The sequence below is a fragment of the Thunnus thynnus genome, chromosome 2, assembly GCF_963924715.1.
Source record: "Thunnus thynnus chromosome 2, fThuThy2.1, whole genome shotgun sequence".
NCBI lineage: Eukaryota > Metazoa > Chordata > Actinopteri > Scombriformes > Scombridae > Thunnus > Thunnus thynnus.
The window spans coordinates 12,165,122-12,182,974 of NC_089518.1; the positions used below are offsets into that span (position 1 = coordinate 12,165,122).

Below are 17,853 nucleotides of genomic sequence, written 5' to 3' on the forward strand. Positions count from 1 at the left end.
CATATGTGTTTAGCTGAACCCTATGTAGGGGTGGCTGAAAGGATAAATGCCTCAGTATAAACGGTAAAACAAAATTCCTGATGGATGACAAACTTTGTGTGGTGTTACGGTATATATCATCATACCACCAAACACTAGCCCCAATATGTCCTTGGTTTCTAGCAGCTCCCTCCATCTTCACACCATGGGCAGTCTTTTAAAGGTAAAATGACTGATGGGCACATCTTTAATCAGTACCATCGACTGGCCTGAGGATTTAGTGTGCACTTGGGGTTTGAATTCAGATAGATAAAATAAGCACAAAGTCACTGGAAATCATTATAGAGTTTAGAAGAGAGAAAAAAAGAAACAGAGGGGGGAAACGTGCTGTCAACCCTACCCCTTCATCGTGGATCTTATGAAATGACTGAAAGAGGTAGAGAGATGCAAGCGGAGAGCAGGAGCTACTGAGCAGTTGTTGCTAACAGCTGGCTGCCTCCCCCTCAGAAAAGAAGCGGCTGGCTCCAGTCTGGCAGCCAGAAGAGGCGAGTGAGGGACGAGAAGGGATGAAAGGAGGAGTGCAAGAGATGGAGTCAGTGATGAAAGGTGGGTGGTTGATGGTAGATGAGTGGATGTGGGGTGCGGGGATTAACCAGCTTGCAAGGAGAAACTTCTATTCATTGCCTCTGAAACAAGCCATCACATGAGAGAGTAAGGAAGGGATGAGAAACAGAGAGCAATGTAGAATGAAGGAGGAGAGAGGAAGGGAGGAGGCAGCCACATTGCACATCTTCAGGCTGTGAATAATTTAGAGGAGCACTGGAGAGACGAGACGAAGATGAACACAAAACACCGGCAGCGTTTGACCTAGAGCTGGAGCTACATCAGTGCACATCACAGAGCGGAGAGCTCTCTCCCGCTCTCCCTCTTCCTCCCTCAGTCTTTCTCTCTTTTCTCTCTTTTGCTCTTCATCTGCCTCCCTCTGTGTCAAGGAGGAAACAGCTGTACGCTATTCTTGTTTCGCCTCACATTCTATGAAACTCAACAGAATGGCTGACAATTCTGTTTCTTAAGGATCTGTCTTTCTCCCTCCTTGCTCTGCTCATGCCAGAAGAGTCAGGTAAACCTCATACAGAAATGGATACGTGTATATCCAGGCCATATGGGGCCATAAAGGAGGATTCCATGTCTGCCTGAAGATCTGCTGGCACACACAACCTCACAGGATGAAAGCAACAACTTCAAAGAGTTTGAACTTGATTCAAGCTATCTCGCTGCCATAAGGGTTAGAGTTAGAAGCCACAAATGTTGAAACAATTATTCAATCAATAGAGATTTATGCAACAACAATTTTAATGATCAATTAACCATTTATGTCACTTTTCAAGCAACATGCCTAATATTTGCTTCCAGCCTCTTAAATGTGAGAATTGGCAGTTTTTTCTCTCTCTTAAATATCTTTTAGTTTTGGACTGTTAATAATGAACAGATTATTCATTCTTAAAACTAATCATTAGTTGCATGTGCATGTCAATTAATACATTTAGGTTCACAAAATACTGGATTGTTACCCAAAACACTGAGCCTTCCCATTGCATTTTGTGTTCTTGAAACTACTCAAAAGATATAATTTATTCACTTCATTAATTCTGTTTAAAAAAAAAACATTCATACAATATTTACCTGCTATAAAATGGCATTTAGATGTAATGTAATTTCTAGCAGAATGGCTGCATCAACACAATGTCTCTGTCATATGAAATAAATGCAGTGCTAGAGAGAGACAGAGTGGTGAGCAACCAAGCAGTGGAAACTGTGGACAGCGGTAGTAAATAATGGCTGCCCTGCGATTAGGCACAGAAGAGGTTAAACAGAGCTTGTTCACGCCGTCTTTGTCAAGATGCCATGAATCACCTCACCTGCTGAAGTGTATGTCTCTGTGTGTGTATGTAATGAAAGGACTACTGGGCATCTGTGGTGGGAGTGACAGTTGGGCGGACAGAGGGCGGTCTGATCAACCCAGAAGGGAGGGGCCATTTATTACTGTAATTAAGGAACCGTGGGAGTAGAGAAGCTAGAATTGTGAATGCATACATATTTCCAAATACAGTAAATCCCTTCATTTGGTAGAAAATATAGTATAAGGCAAGTGGATGATTAGTCAAAAATGAGGGCTGAAGATGGCAACCAAACAAAACACAAGGTAACTCGGTCCCCCCTCTTTATTTTCTCGCCTCCCTCAAACACCCTCTCACTCCCTCTCCCACTGTCTCCTGCTCGGTCTGTGTGGCTGATATTAATGGGACGTCCCTTGTTTGTATATGTGCCAAGTTGTGTGCACCACTGCGGGCTGTCTATTATAGCAGGCCTCTGGGGCAGCTTTTCCATATGGCGTCACATATGGCACTCAGCAGCATCAATTAATGTTGTTATAATACTGATTTTTATGAGCTTGGGTTTCACTCCTTTCCTCTCTTCTCTAACACCCCCGGCCACCCCCCACCCCCATCACTGATTCTTTGATTCTTCAAACTGCCTCTCTTCTATTCCTCAAATCTTCGACAACCTGGCTTCTGAACAGTAGAGAATCCAAAAGTTTTTTCTTGCCAAATTCTGAAGGCTTCTACCAGCTCTACTGAACGGTGCTCAAAGACCTTGAACATGACTTTGTTCCTGCTATACTGCAGAAGAGGGGTAACACTATTGCCAATGTGTCATAATCTTTGCAGCTTCTCTAAAGCCGAGAGACTTCGATCAATGAAATATGAAGGAACAAGAGTGAGACAAAGTCAGCAATTATACAGACTGAAAACTATGTTAGGTTAATTCCACATATCTGCAACCAAACACTGTATTTACAGCACCTATTGTAGTATTGGTAGGCCATTAGGCCAGCATCAGGGCCTATTAGTGTGTTAAATTAGGGCTGTATTTATGCACAAAGCAATAGGCAGATGGATGTAAGAACAGAATCTGAGGGGTCTTTTTGTTCCCTGGTGCCTTTGGTGGTGGATCTGACAGGAAGGGAACAAGAGCGTAGCAAAAAGCCCCGCTTAAAAAGCTCCCAGCCACACCAGCCTTGTCAGCGACGCCACAATTAGAGACTAGATCACTCGCACTTCCCAGCGAGAAACATCTCACCACCACTCCTCAATGGAACTCTTTCGTTTGAGGAACACACTCAAAGCAGGGTTTTAAAACGTTTCGGATGGCTAATCACTCTCAGGATGAAAGCCCTGGCGTGTTCGTTTGTCTCCGTGTGGGGAGCTTCCCTTGCCGTTTCTCTGTCTCTGATTCTGATTGTTTTTGTTCGTTTCTTTTTCAGCAGGCAGGCGAGGCAGGCGAGCTGGCAGGCAGCGCTGTTTGAAGGTGCAGTCAGACCCGAGTGCAGGCCTGATGCTTTGTAGTGATATTTCCAGCAGCACAATCTCATTACTTTTTGACGTGGGAGATGCGTGCAGGGGCGGATTGTCATTTCACGCTGTCAAAAGTTCCGTGAGGGAACTGAGACGGGAATGGAACTTCAATGACCTGCATGCCTCTGGCTCATCAAGACTGAATATATTAAACCAAATAACACAGATACAATCCAATGAACCAGATCCTTGAGGATGCTTGTAAACTTAATGTCCAGTCCCCAGGGGTGTTTCTCTCTTCATCTGGAATCTCTGAAATCGGATCTATTTCACAGCCTCCTAAACCTGTCGCTGTACATCCCTTGAACCTAATTAACCTACAGACATCACTGCATATACACTCAGGCAGCACATGTACATGTAGCTTGGACAAACCGGTCTTTGTGTCTTGAGAGGAAAAGTCCTGAGGGCAGCATCCCACACCTCTCAAAGCTGGTGAGAGCTCCTGGACATTTTCACATGGGACAATCATTGGCAGCTCCCCCCTTTAAAAAAACTGAGGGGTGTCCCTCGAAGTTGATTTCACACAGAGTTCTTTCAATACACAGAAAAACTTTGCACTGTTTAAGAAGCTGCCAGGCATTGATTGAAGCGCCTGGTTTCCATGTGAACCCCAGCCTGTTGCTGGGGTGACTGTCCCAAAGTGCTTCCTGGGTAATTTTCGAGGTCACTGGTTTGTGCACGCCTATGTGGTGCAGATGGGCCCACCCTCATTCAGGGCCCAGCAGGAGCTCTTTCATTAGGCCCAGTGAATGGCCTCATTCATCCCCTTCACCTCAATTGGTCACGCTGCGTCTCTGCAGAGGGCCCAGGACAAACTTTTCTCTCTTCCTACTCCCTGATCTTCCACGCACCACCCACCTTAGTCATGCTTCACTTTTGTTCTGGAACATGTGGTGGCTGAAGCTTCAGGGCTCATCTTTGGCAGCAAACTACCTTCAACCGACTAATAGGTGGAACGTAACCAATTACTGACATTGCTATCTTTGTATATCTTGAAGAATGTTATGAAGTAAAGCCTATGCATGACACATTATTTATCTGTAGAGACAAACATGAAAATAGATATTTACTGCATTATTTTCACTTTTGGGAAACTATTTGCATTAGAGTCTGGCGACATTAGTCAAACACATGCCAATGAGAAGAATGATAATTGATATTCATACATATTTTTAAGTCTTTATGAATTATCAATGCATGTATCCCAAGTCCCATACTCCTATTTTTATCTCAGTGTTGCACAAAAGGACCCAAGGAGCCATTGCAGTAGAGCTCAGAGCCATTTCATCCATAAGTTGCCTGTCTCTCCACTGAACCACTCCTATAACTGCAATGCTTAGCCATGCTTGTGGGTCTTCTACTCCCTGCCTCTTTTTGGTCCACAAGTGAGTCTCAGGTCTGGCCTAGTGAGAAGTGACTAATTGTCTTGAGTTGTTAGTGTGCCTGGAATGAGATCCACTTCAATCGGTGACAGGGTGCACAATAATTCTGTTTCTCCCTTTCTCCTCCCCTCTCTCTCTTTCTCCTTCTTGCCGCAGATTTACCCCCACTGCTTCTCAAGCTACTGAGCTGTAAAATTGAGTGGACGGCAGGCAGGATACAGAATGAGACCTGGCATCGTGGACGCACTAACCTTGAGGAGGGCCACTGCTGCTGGCTGCACCTAAAGAGATGGAGACAGAACGTCAGCCATATTGGACTGAGGAAGGTTAAAATGAGGAGGGAGGAAAGACCAAAGGTGGAGAGAAAGGTAGAGACCTTTGCTGAAGAAACAATATGACAGCTTGGCAAAGCAGGTCTTAATCAGCACGAGGATGAACATACAGTACATACTACACATAGATGACAGTGTCAACGACAGAGAGAGAAAAGGAAAAAGCATTTGGTATCCATTAAAGTGATCTTGTCTGCCCTTAAACTCCTTGTTCTTCACTCACTTCCATTTTTATTTTATAGTAGCCTATGTAATGTCTAGACTAGTTAATCCCTTAGCTACTACAGTGTACATATGCAGCTAATGCATCTACCACTCAACCTTTGCCTTTAGACAATTCAAACTGAAAAATTATTTGATGACAAAATGTACATATTTTGTGAAAACAGTATATATATATATATATATATATATATATATATATATATATATATATACACATAAATGTCCCTGGAGCATGTTTGCTAGCAGTTCAAACAAAACTAGCCTTTGTGATGAAATTAACTTGTGTAGCTACTCTTAGAATGAATTTGAGCAATCAATTACTATGAATCACAAATACACTAGCTGCAGTTTAGATGTTAACAAATGGAGCCTCAGTCCCGTACAGATGATATTAGTGCTCTGAGCTGCTCTCTCTCCACGAGAGATTAAGCAGGTTTGTACTCTCCCAGGCGGGCAGGGCTCCCCCCTCCAGGGTGCTGCACTATCATTTGCAGGAAAATTACTTCAGTAATGAAGAATCCAGGCCCATAAATCCTTGTGGCCTCACCTTCCTTCGCCGCCCAAGTCTCGTTGAACAGCTAGTAAAAATTCCCTTTAAAAAATTCATAGCGCAATTTTGCTCAAATCCCTCCCAGCAAGCACAATTATGGAACTTTCATCTCAATTGATTTATGTCCTGGGCTAGGAGAGGGGGGCATGGCTTGGAGGGGGGCGGGGGTTTGGGAAGGGGGAGAAAAAAACAAGTGGTAAATCATTGTTTTTAAAAGGGAAGGCGTAAGGCCTTTTTTTTTTTTATCACTTTCACTGCATGTGTGTTGCAATGCCAGCAACAGAGAGGGGCATGGATAAGCGGAGGAGGAAGAGGAAAGGAAAAGGAACGTCTAAAGGGTTTGAAAGCAGAAGTGAAATCGCAAAAAGGACGAGGGGGAGGGGAGGGAGATTGGGAAGATGGGGGCGAAAGGAGCAGTATTCCACTTGATTAATAACGCTAATCAAATTATACAGTGTTCCACTGTGCCCTGAAATCTGGGGCCATAATGTCCTCTAATGGTGAGGTTCATGGAGCTAAACTTCAGAGGGAAAACACGGCGCTGACTGCTGCATGCCTTAATGAAGGCAGTAAAACATCCATTTCCAGAAGCCATGAAATGAAAGGCAAGATTGTAGATGTGCACCCAGTGGCTCCCCCACTGCACAAAAATGGAAGGCTGTTAACACAAAAGACAGTGTGGGAGAGAGAGAGACAGACAGAGAGACGCAAAGCCTTAAGAAGAGAAATGAAGAGAGAATAATACAAGTGAAGAGATTTAAAGGGCAAGAACACCAAGAGTAAGGGGATATAAAAAGAAAAGGGATGATGAATAGAGGATAGAAAGACAGATTGGTAGATGGTCTCAGTGCTTTATTTCCAGAGAAGTTCTCTTCTGGCATGAAGACAATCTTTGTCTACTGATTATGGATGAGCCAGGCTGTTTTACTATGTCTGTTATACTTAGTGCTGCTGACAGCAGCCACAATTCATCACTATTTAGTTGCTTATGCACCTAACCACAGCATCCTCCCCCTCATCTATCTCAATACCACTCCATTAGAGTATTCCCTCTGTCCATCCAGCCATGCATTCTGTTGATCCATCCATCTGTACATCCATCCATCCATCCATCCATCCATCCATTCATGCATACATTTGTCTGTCCATCCATCCTCCCATCTATACATCCATTCATCTGTCTGTCTGTCAGTTGTCTGTTGATGTCTGTCCAGCCATCCATTGTTGGACGTCCATCTGTCTGTCCATCCATCCATCTGTCATTCCATCCAATCTTCTGTAAATAACCTTGGTCCCTGAGAGATCTGACACATACAAAAATATGTCTCTGACCTTAGCTGTCAGCTAAATGCTGTAGCTAAGAGGCTAGCTTGTTATTTCTAGACTTCTGTTGGCATTGGAACACTATTTGTCTGACATCAAAATATAAGCACAACATGTAAAGATCATTGGGCACAAAGTGTAGTGACGCAGAAAAGGTCTGCTGCACTACAACTGAGACTCCAGACACTTACATTTATACAAAAGCATTATGGTTTGCATTTAATCTGCTAAATTGCACATGCTACAAACAATCAAATCAGCCTTTACATCTTGAGTAAAGCAAATGCTCGTAGTCCTTGGGGCAAAATTTCATCTGGAGAGCAAAGAAAAAAAATCCACCAAAGCTGAGAAAACACAGATTGCTATTGTTATTATTATCATAATTACAGTTGTGCTTATCATGCAAGCAGCCTCAATCAGGATGAAATACAGTTTCATTTGATGAAGCTTCCTGTTTTGACTGGCTTGAGTTTGGGAACCACACACTTGGCTGGCGTGCCAAAAACTCAATCAGGCGCAATTACATAGCCATCAGATAGAAATGTAATTGATTTGAAAGCTGACACGAGATATAACTACATTACAGTGTAGGCACAGTGGGGAGGCTCCTTGGGGACAGGGCCTACGGGGAGCTCATTACCGCCAAGCTTTGAATTATTGAGTGCTAAGGCAGTGACATTGAGGAATAGAGGCGGGCGATTGGCTGTAACAACTCGGCAAGTGTTTATCTCAACTTACAGCAACCTAAGACATCTGAAGGAGTGATCTACTCGTGCATGAATATTGCAAGGGAAGAAGTTGTAATGGTTCATAATTGAAAGGGTTCAGGCCAAGGTAGAGTATGCAGGTGTACATCTTGCCTTCTACTTCCACCTCTAGTATTCGTGATGAATTTGACAAGAACAAAATACAATACACCTTTCAGCCTTTCGATAATTTCCACAGCAATACCACCTAGCCTTTGGGTCACATATTTAGCACTTTGGGATTCAGTTTGTGGTAGCATTACATGACACCCCCAACCCTGCACAGTGAAAGCTGTGTTGGCTGAGCAGGGTAGTTTCTAAAATTTACTTTCTTTTAAACATTACTTGATTGGCTTGTATTGCCTGGTTTGGTTGTTGCCATAGGTGTAGACTTGGGTTTGTAGGGTAAGGACATGCTCCCACCTATGTCATGGTTTTAAGGAATTGTCTTGAGAAATATTTTAGTGATCTCAGTCAATATTGTCATTTTAACTACTCATAATGTTACGAGTACAAATTGCCGGGTCAGTGTGTTTTCTGTAAAAAGTAGGCTACTTGGGTGGACAAAGTCTGTTGAACGATAAATAAAAGTGGAGGTTTTGGGATGATGTGAAGATAGGTTGAAGCATAACTCTAATAGCTGCAGGAAACTCTTGTGTTGGGTAGCCAAATCAAAAGACAGAGAGGATAGAGCTACAGAGTCTCAAGTGAGGTTTTAAAATAGTTTACAGCAGACAGATGGTTCAGTCAGGTTGTCATTACTGTTCTTGTAACATTTATATTGAAAATGTAATTTTTTAATATTAAATGTAGTCTCTGGTTCATATTAATAAAATTAGGTGTGAAATATCTGTTAATAAATTCCATGACACAAGTTCCTGTTTTAGGCAAGTATTGCACACTGTAGTATTGTAGATTCAAGAAGTTTGTTTGTTCATGTGAAATGGAATATGGAAAAAGATAGAGAGCAAAAACACGAAAACACAATTGTGCATACTGGCTCTCCGACAAAAAAAGTCCCTATCAAAGTTAAAACTAAACCTATGCCCTTGGTTGTTGCTAACCTTGGCTGCTAGTTTCATACTTAGCGGCAAAAGAAACAGCACTATTAAATAAGAAGGGTGGGTGTAACAAATTTTATTCAATAAATGTGTTGATTAAGAAGTCACTTTTTGTGTGTCTTACTTGTCTTTTTATGAAAGACCTAAAAAAAAGGTATTTCAGTATTTGAATAGGACATTTTGCCAGTTTTTCCACATCTTACCTTAACAGAAACAAAGAGATTAAATTAAGTGGCAGTCTCCCCTGAGCTGGTGGGTGAATAAGCACATCTTTCTGACCACCAGCCTATGAGTCTTCCCTGAAGTTCTGAGGGGTGACTGTTGTGAGGATAAAGATATAAGTCACTGCAGAGGGGCCTAAGCGTCCCCCAGGAAACTGGTGACTGCCTACCTCTGAGAGAGCTATGCCCCCTAGGCTTCTGCCACTGATCTCCCTCTGTCTCTCTCATTCTTTCCATCACTCTTCTCTCTCCTTACACAGCCCTCCTGTGAGCTTTCTCACAAAAATGAGAACTCAATTAATTCAGGCGAAATGAGGACGAAGGAGGAGGAGGAGGCAGAGGAGCCCAGAGAGACGGAGAACGGGAGAGAGGGAAGTCTAAAAGAGCTGCTTGTCGATCTGCGGCCTGGAAACAGCAAACAGAGCATGGGGTGACTGTGCATGTGCATTAAGTCTTGAGCCAAGTTAATCCTGTCTGCAGTTTAAACATGGCAGATGAACGAGCGCTTCCCATTACAGAGGGGGATGCTGGGTAAACAGACAGGTCAGAGGGAGGCCGACAAAAAAAAAAAAAAGAGCAAAGAGAAAAGAGCAAGGCTTGAAAGAGATGAAGACGGAGCAGACATGATTAAAAACATGCTGACAGTCAATCCCCTGCATGTTGTTTATTACATGGATGCTGGGAGCGTCTCACAGTTTGATCTTTTATTGCAGTTCAGTGATGACTTAAACTGACATTTTAGCCATTATGGCATAGCAGTGGTAATACTGTAGATGTAAAATTATAGTTTTAGGTGGTTGTGTTAGAAACCTATACAATAATCGACATGGCACTAACATTAGAAATACCTCTGGCTCTTATCTGAGGTAATGAGCAAACTGTGGTGTGAGAAAAGGCTGCCTGTACTTGAGTTTATGGATGTGACCTCTGACCTCTGACCTTGAGAACAAGGGCTCATGCTAAAAATGCAATGTGCGGTCGGTTAGACAACAATCATCAATCTTGCGTGAGCTCGGTCATCCTGCTTAATGCTATATTAGGGTGCTAGGAGCCCCCACACAGCTCAGCTAATTTTCTCATAGCCTTGCAGAAAAACTGGCAGAAAACCAGCTGTTAGCAGGGCCTGTCGCCAGCTTTGAGGTCACTAGTGCATACACACATGCACTCTCACACACACCCACACACACATACAGTCCGAGGACACACACAATATGTGATATGAGGTGGCACACTGCAGTATTTCCAGCAGCTACAAATGCTAAGTAGGCTAAAAACAAATTGTCACTGCAGCTGCTTTTTTCATCTGGACTTTTGCTTAAAGTACACAACTGTTTTCTGTGTGTGTCACTGAGAACTAAAAAAAAGCAAATAAAAACAAATGACCCATTTTTACCGCAAGACTACTTGTAAGCTGTGAGATGTTATCTCCAGTGCGATGGTGTTATAAAAGTAACCACTTCCCTCTGACAGAGTGTAAATCTCACAGTATTCGGGGGATATTTTTATGTTCAATTTTGACTGCAGTACATATATTACAATGTTTTACCAGTCCCAGCTCTAGGACAACGCTAGTAAAACAGGCAAGTCAGACAGTTCCAAATTTTCATATGATAAATACCTTGCATGTAAGGAGCTAGGGGAGGATTGTGGCAAATGTGTTTCCAAGAAAATCAGTCTGCCACTAGTACTTAGAGTGATTGAATAGCCTGTAAACAGAAGCAGCAGTCTTGCTTGACGCTCTCTGGGAGATTCTAATATAGTTGTGCTTCCAGGAGCTGAAGGAAAGGCAGGAGGTGGGGCGCTGAAGTTCATGAACTGAACATCGAGTATAGGAGCTTTTAAAATTACCCTGTCTCTGCACTTGGCCTGGTCTCTGAACTGAAACTGCCGAGTAAAAGCACAAGACTGTTGAGCGAAGTACGTCAAGTCAGTCATAAGACACCCTTGGTCAATGGCTGATAGTGTTCCTCGCATTAGCCCAAATTAAAATTAGATCTATCTTTAACAATCTAATAAAAAAAAAGCCATATGATGACACTTTCCCTCATTTATGCTTTCCATCTTCTCCTCTGCAACCCCTGAGGAGAATAAATTCTCCTTTGTTCATGGTGCTCGTAAAAGGACCTTTTTACTTGCATGCCAGCATCTTTCCTATCTATAAAATTCATCACAGTCAGAGATCATTTTTTCCAGATCTATGTCCAATCAAGAAAGTGTGGAGACTGCAGATAGTCTTGTTGATGTTGCAGGTCGAATTAGAGGCAATATGAGCATGAAAATGAATTAAGCACACAATTTAGCACTTTAGTTGAAGGCATGTCGTTGTGTCTTCACCACACATCAGCTGACATTGGTACTATATTGAGCCTAAGGATATTACACTAATAACAACCTAAAAAGAAGGCAGAGTCCTTGCATGGCCTGAGTTTGAGGCCTGTTTCTAATGAACAGAGGCATGGAGCTTTTTACTGCTAGGCAAACAACTAAACGTGTTTGCTGTTTGCTGGTAAAAAAAAAAAGATATCTAGTGTTTTTCAAAGTCCTGACAGCAAAATGAGTGCCAACAAAACAAACATGTGCAAGACGGATTTCAACACTTGTTTCACTTTCTTAATGTCAGCACCATGTATCTGGTGAATAATTGATATTTTCTGAGACAGTAACCATTTCCATGGAACTCTAACAGGAAGAGGGAGAGGCAGCGAGAGTTAAAACTCTGCAGCTACAGCAGTTTCGTTGGTGGTGAGCCGTTGTGAAAATGTGAGAAACACCACAACCTATGTGCCTATTGTGCAAACATGTAAAACCACAAAGCGTGCTGTGAGTTGCTAAAAGAGCAGGTTATCTATATATGGGGTTAAGCCACAGCCCAAAACAAACTGAAGCTCAGTCTTGTGAATTATAGACGCAAGTTTATCAGTGACAGTGACACATACGAACAGGAGACAAGTTAAAGGAACATTTTGAATTAAGTGGAGAGACATATGGAGATGAATGCAGATGCTTCCATACAGTGTGCGAGGGGTCACTGAATAGTTTGATGAGTATGAACATTATGGCCTTTGCAGTCACCCAGTTGAACACCTATGGGAAGTGCTAGATAATGTTCTTCACCACCATCATACATCATAACACCAAATAAGGTCATATCTTTTTGAAGAATGGTGTTCATTCCTTGAGTAGTTTAGAGACTTGTAGAATCTATGCAAAGAAGCACTGAGGCAGCAGTGGCCCAACACCTTACTAAGATACACACAAAGTACACATATAAAGAAACAATATGAGTGACAATAGACATGTTCTTTCAATGTGTCTCATGATAAAGCTCTTAGCCCATTCTGCAGATACACACCTGAATCCCCAGACACCGGCACCACATCTCCTCTGACCCGAACATGAAACCAGGACAAGAAACACTATGCAACCATTTGGTTTTGTTTATCCTCCTGGGGCCATCTTGGCTCCCGGAAACCTTACCCTGGCATTCGCTCTAATCCCCAGAGAATGAAATGCAGCATGCAGATAAAGCAGCAGGTGATTGCATATCTGTGACAGACCACCATAGAAGTCTCCAAAGGTGGCCTCTGTGACAATGCTAATTTGACAACCCTTCTCCTGTTTTGCACTTGGCCTTCAGAGTAGGCCTCATATCAACTTACATCTACCCAGTTACGTTCGAATAACAAGCCCTGCATCAACTTCAAGTGATTCAATTGACCAGAATTGAGCACAGTTCATTGGCTTTTGGCTGGCGCTGGCAGAGTAGATGACAGCGGTGTGTGGAGCTGGAGAGTATCAGTTGACCCAGACTAATTATTCATAAAGCTTTGTTGTGATGGCTGCTGCTCCGGTAAGGTCAGGCAGGAGCAGCTAAGAAGAAAACAAAAACATATCCTACTAAAACGGAGTTGACACCGTTGGGCATCAGGAAACTGAAAGAAAATCTGATGCCTTCAAAGAAAAAAAATATATCACTAAGAGTAGAGAGCTCTCTCTGTGTGCTGTTGTAAGTGGATAGCAGCATGACAGCTATACATTCCCAACTGGAGGTTGTATTTGATGCAATGGAGGATATGATTTGAGAGGGGCACTCGTGCATGGCTGAAAGGAGAATGGTGCAGCACAATGGTGTACACTCCATGTCCTCACAACCACAGGCAGGCATTGCCTTGAAATTTGTAATTACAGTAATTGTGATTTCGACAAATGGGCCTCCAAAGCGCTCTTCAACGGTAAAAATACAGGTTGCGTTACCCATGAGGAGTCTACTAAAAGCATCCGTCAACAAAGCTTTAATTTACCAGCCCTTGGATAGAAGGCAGTTAAAATGTCCAGATGTCTGAAAAAATATTGCCAAAAAATGTTATTTAGATGAGTCTTTGACCGAGGCATAAACTCAATGACTCCTACAAGGAAAACACAGAGAACACTCTTCACTTTTAAGCTCAGATGAACCACTTTCTCACCTCTATTTACAATCAAAATGAACCACAGAAATGTGTACCCACAAGTACACACACAAAAGGCCCACTTATGAGCAAGCACAATAGTGTGGCAATTAGCGGCTAGAGAGGAGGAATGCTGGATCGGTTACAGTTGTTGAATGTTAATTACAGCGTTTTACGGCGTTGAGGAGATAACGAGTTAGCGCCTGGTGACAGCAGCGACACGTCCTTTAACGAGAGCCGTGGAAATTTATGAAACTTGAGATCAGGGACAATGAGGCGTTACTGGCTTGTCAGACGCTCTCCTGCTCACCCTCCCTTTGTCCTAATGAAGGCAGACACTCGTTTCTTTCTCCTCTCTGCTCGTTCCAGTGCTGTTAGCCTGGAATGATTATTGTTCATCTAGGAAAGGTAAAAAATCAGCAGATTGGGATTCAGTCCATGTCCACTCAAAATACCTTATCATCTCACATCACTACTGCCATTGCCTAATCAGCTTCTGTTACAGTTATAGCATAGAAAAAAATAACCAGCAAACATGTGGACGCATAAAGGCCAGAGATAAACATAGGGTCATATTACAGATAATTCCGTCTGGGGCAGGAAACATAGCTGGTAGCCAGACAAATGTGAGTGATCATTCATTCCCGTCTGTCTAAATAGCGAGGGATCAAGAGCTTGGTGAAATGCGAGTGGGAGAGGGGAGTGGGGGGCTTAAAATGGTCATGTTGTGAAGCATGGTTTGGAATTTAGGTTAATGGAATCATTGATAGGGCTCAGCTCTAATGCCAGCAATGCTTAAGAAGATCCATACCTCATGATTTAGACAAATCCGGGGACATTCTTCAAAATTTCCCCCACTGACCTTTGCAAGACTCTTTGAAACAGACACACGCAGTAATGTGAGGATTTCTTTGAGTCAATACAGCCACTGCTATCCAGAATCTCCCTTGCCTTATCAACAGCCTAAATGTTTTTTTACACAATATTACATCAGTTAGTGTCAGTGGGCCCCAATGGAAATATTAGGCCTAATAAACACATAAAGAGAGCTTGTTTTCTTTTTTCCCTGGTAAATTACTCTAAAATGTGAGCAAGAATGTACAGTAAATTATGGGATTCTTGAAAATTGTAGCTCATGTCTAGACTTGAATCTGGCAAAAAAAACCCAAAACAGAACAAAACAGAACAAAGCAAAACAAAGCAAAAAAACCCAAAAAAACCACAGGTGATTTATATCTGCATCAAAGTATCCTGACTCACCCCTAATGGATCCATATTACAAATCGGGTTGCAATAATTATGTTTTTGAGAATGTAAATGTACTGATTTAACTACTAATCTCCACAGTGAAGTTGCTGACCCGTAACCAATACTTGTGGTAGGAAAAACAATCATTTAAGTGGGCTGCAGCCTAGATGAAGAGGAGTGACTAGCCTACTAGAGAGAGCATGAGAAGATCTTTTAAAACCACAGAGGACGAGGCGCCTAGGATGGTGTTCAGATGTCAATAAAAACAGGTGTTAACCAGCTTAGCTAAGATGTTAAGAGCTTGGATAATCCTAGCCTGGATCCAAGAGGGATCCGGCTCTGGAATACTAATGCTTAGGATGCACCGTTAAATCACACTGAGTTGATTAGGGGGTTGGGTTTGAGTTGTACTGCTGCTACAGGCTGTCAAAGCTCAATTTGCATCTGCTGGCAATTACCAAGGATTGAAGAATAAGAGATGTTCACATATAGAGCATACTTGGTTGTGAGTGGGGTTATCCAGGCCATGATTCGAATCATTTTCTGTTGTACCAGCAGACGTACAATTGAGAAAAATACAATATAGCCGCAAGCAGCAATGAACAGGGTCCAAGCACGAAGGGCAGTCTTTGACTTAATATGACCTTCAGAAGACATGCCACATGCATAAATTACCACAGGGTTGGCAAGTTTGAATTGGACACCCCAGGACTCGAACCAGGGACCTTTATATCCCCAGAGAAGGTGACTTCAAAAGTTATAGGCCAAAACGTAAAGTTCATTATTATAGTGCCACCATCTGACCGATTGGTATAATTTTTTTGTCTGAGTAGTGGGTGAGATTCCCAACCTATCTGCCAAGTTTGGGAACTATCACTGTTACGATTTCTGAGAACCAGATACTTTTAGGGCACAATAGTAATAATAATAATAATAATAATAATAATAATAATAATAATGACAGATACAACAGGGTTCCAGTGGTTTTGCTGCTTGGACCCCTAATATGATTACCATGCTAAGAAATTAATCATCATGGTATGGTGACTTTTCATTTCATTTAAGATGCATTCTAAATGCATTTATCATGCAGCCTTTTATCGCCTATGACCATCAACTATAGAATTCTATTTCAACATGTCATCATCTGTCTTTCATTTATGGTTAACATGGAAACTTAACATTATATGGCCTTGTTTCTACAGATTTATCATTTTATCTCTACATGTCTAAAACATCCTAAACCAGACTCAGCCAGCCTCATCCTGCTACAGAGCTGCAACAGTTCTGGACCTGGTCCAGTCCTAGTCCAAACCAACCCCACCTACAGGCAAAAAAGTAATAGTGGTTGACGTTGACATGCCACTGGATTCCACCAGCAGGCAAGCAAAGTGAGTTATAAGAGTCATAGTTTCTTGTTCCACCTGTGAGCCATGAGCATTACAACTGCAGTTCTTTTTATGGCATATGATGGCAACATAATTCTGTAGTCTGTTTATTCAGTCCACCTCTTGACATCTCTACAACTGCTGGATGTTTTGCCATGAAATTTGCCACTGATGTTCATGTTCCCCTCAGGATTAGTTGTGATAGCTTTTGTGATTAACAGACTTTTCATCTAGCACCATCATTAGATAAAAAAATACATTTGTTCAATGCAACAGAAGGAAATCTACAACCTGCTTGACATGAATGAGTAAGTTTGTGAGAGTCTCAGAAACAAGCTAGTTCCATGAGGTGCTTTACCTATTATATATAAAAAGTAATCTGACAAAAGCAACAGGATTGTCGGTTTTATCTTGTTCTCCATGAATGCTAAATAATTTCAAAGAACTTCATGACTGTCAGATAACTTCTAATATAATGTAATAATCAAGTGCTGTCAGCCTTCAAGAAAGTTTCTTTGTTACAATCTGAGACACTGAGAGGCAGAATGATACATCAAAGTACTGAACTTGTGAATGTGATAATTTCCTACTAAATTTATCTTAACATAAACAGAGAGCACCTAAAGCAAATGTGTAATCTCACCCAAAACACAGAATAAAGCAGCTCCACATGGAGGAATGTGCCCCAAGACGAATAAGCAATAAACATGGTTGTATCTTGCAAATATAACTCCACAGTGAGCAAACACACCCTGTCTCCTGATGAAACCACTCCCATGTTGTGAAAAGCCCTCAGTCTCAAAGATGACACCTCCATCTGGACAATAAATAAATAAATAAATGTGACATTCATCTCTGTTTCACTTAATCGACTTTGAATGTACCACCTTGCTTCATACATTCATACAGTCTCTTACATGCCACCCCATAATCAAATCAGCATCTGGTGTCAGGGTGGCTTGCGGTTCGGGGTGTTCTCATTTGTAAACACCACCTGCCAGTTCTCACTCCTCTTCACTCGCTGGGTGACATTAGCGCAAGCGTGAAATGTGATTTTGCGTTGAGCAAACCTGTGCACTGAGCACATCTGAGTCTGCCCACCTGGAAAGCAGGCATGAATAATCTACGGTCACCTAAGTCAGAGGGAGCTGTCATGCATAAGACACAAGCCAGGCAACAGCAAAACAGTACTGCAAGATAAACTGTTTTGTGTCCAGATGATTTCATCCTCACTGATGGGAGGGGAATCATTTTGTTACATTAAGTCATTCCGATCCTTATGAGCCAGTGTACTTCCCGTCAGCATCCGAACATCCAATGCACCGTTACGTTGGTGACATATTCAGTTATAGAGCTGTGGCACAGGCTAACAAAATGTTAAATTATTCAGCACAGCACTCATTATCATGAGAAATAAAAAAGAAGATATATAAACATACAGTAACAGCATTTCTTTTTTTTCTTCAGGAAACTGCAGGATGGAAAAAAGTACTGTGCTTATTAAAGTTTTGATTTGTGGCGGTACGTGTCA

General features: G+C 42.1%; 1 protein-coding gene across 10 annotated transcripts in view; it reads right to left on the reverse strand.

Annotated features, from left to right (window-relative positions):
• The window catches only part of fbrsl1 (fibrosin-like 1), a 291,901-nt gene that overhangs the window by 101,928 nt on the left and 172,120 nt on the right, over nucleotides 1-17,853 (reverse strand). For 8 of the 10 annotated variants that reach the window (XM_067603427.1, XM_067603458.1, XM_067603439.1 and 5 more), the window contains exon 5: nucleotides 5,032-5,061. The exons of the other annotated variants lie outside the window; for them this stretch is intronic. In XM_067603427.1, the coding sequence (XP_067459528.1) occupies nucleotides 5,032-5,061 (30 nt within the window). The remainder of the gene's footprint in view (nucleotides 1-5,031; nucleotides 5,062-17,853) is intronic. 10 annotated transcript variants of the gene reach the window in all.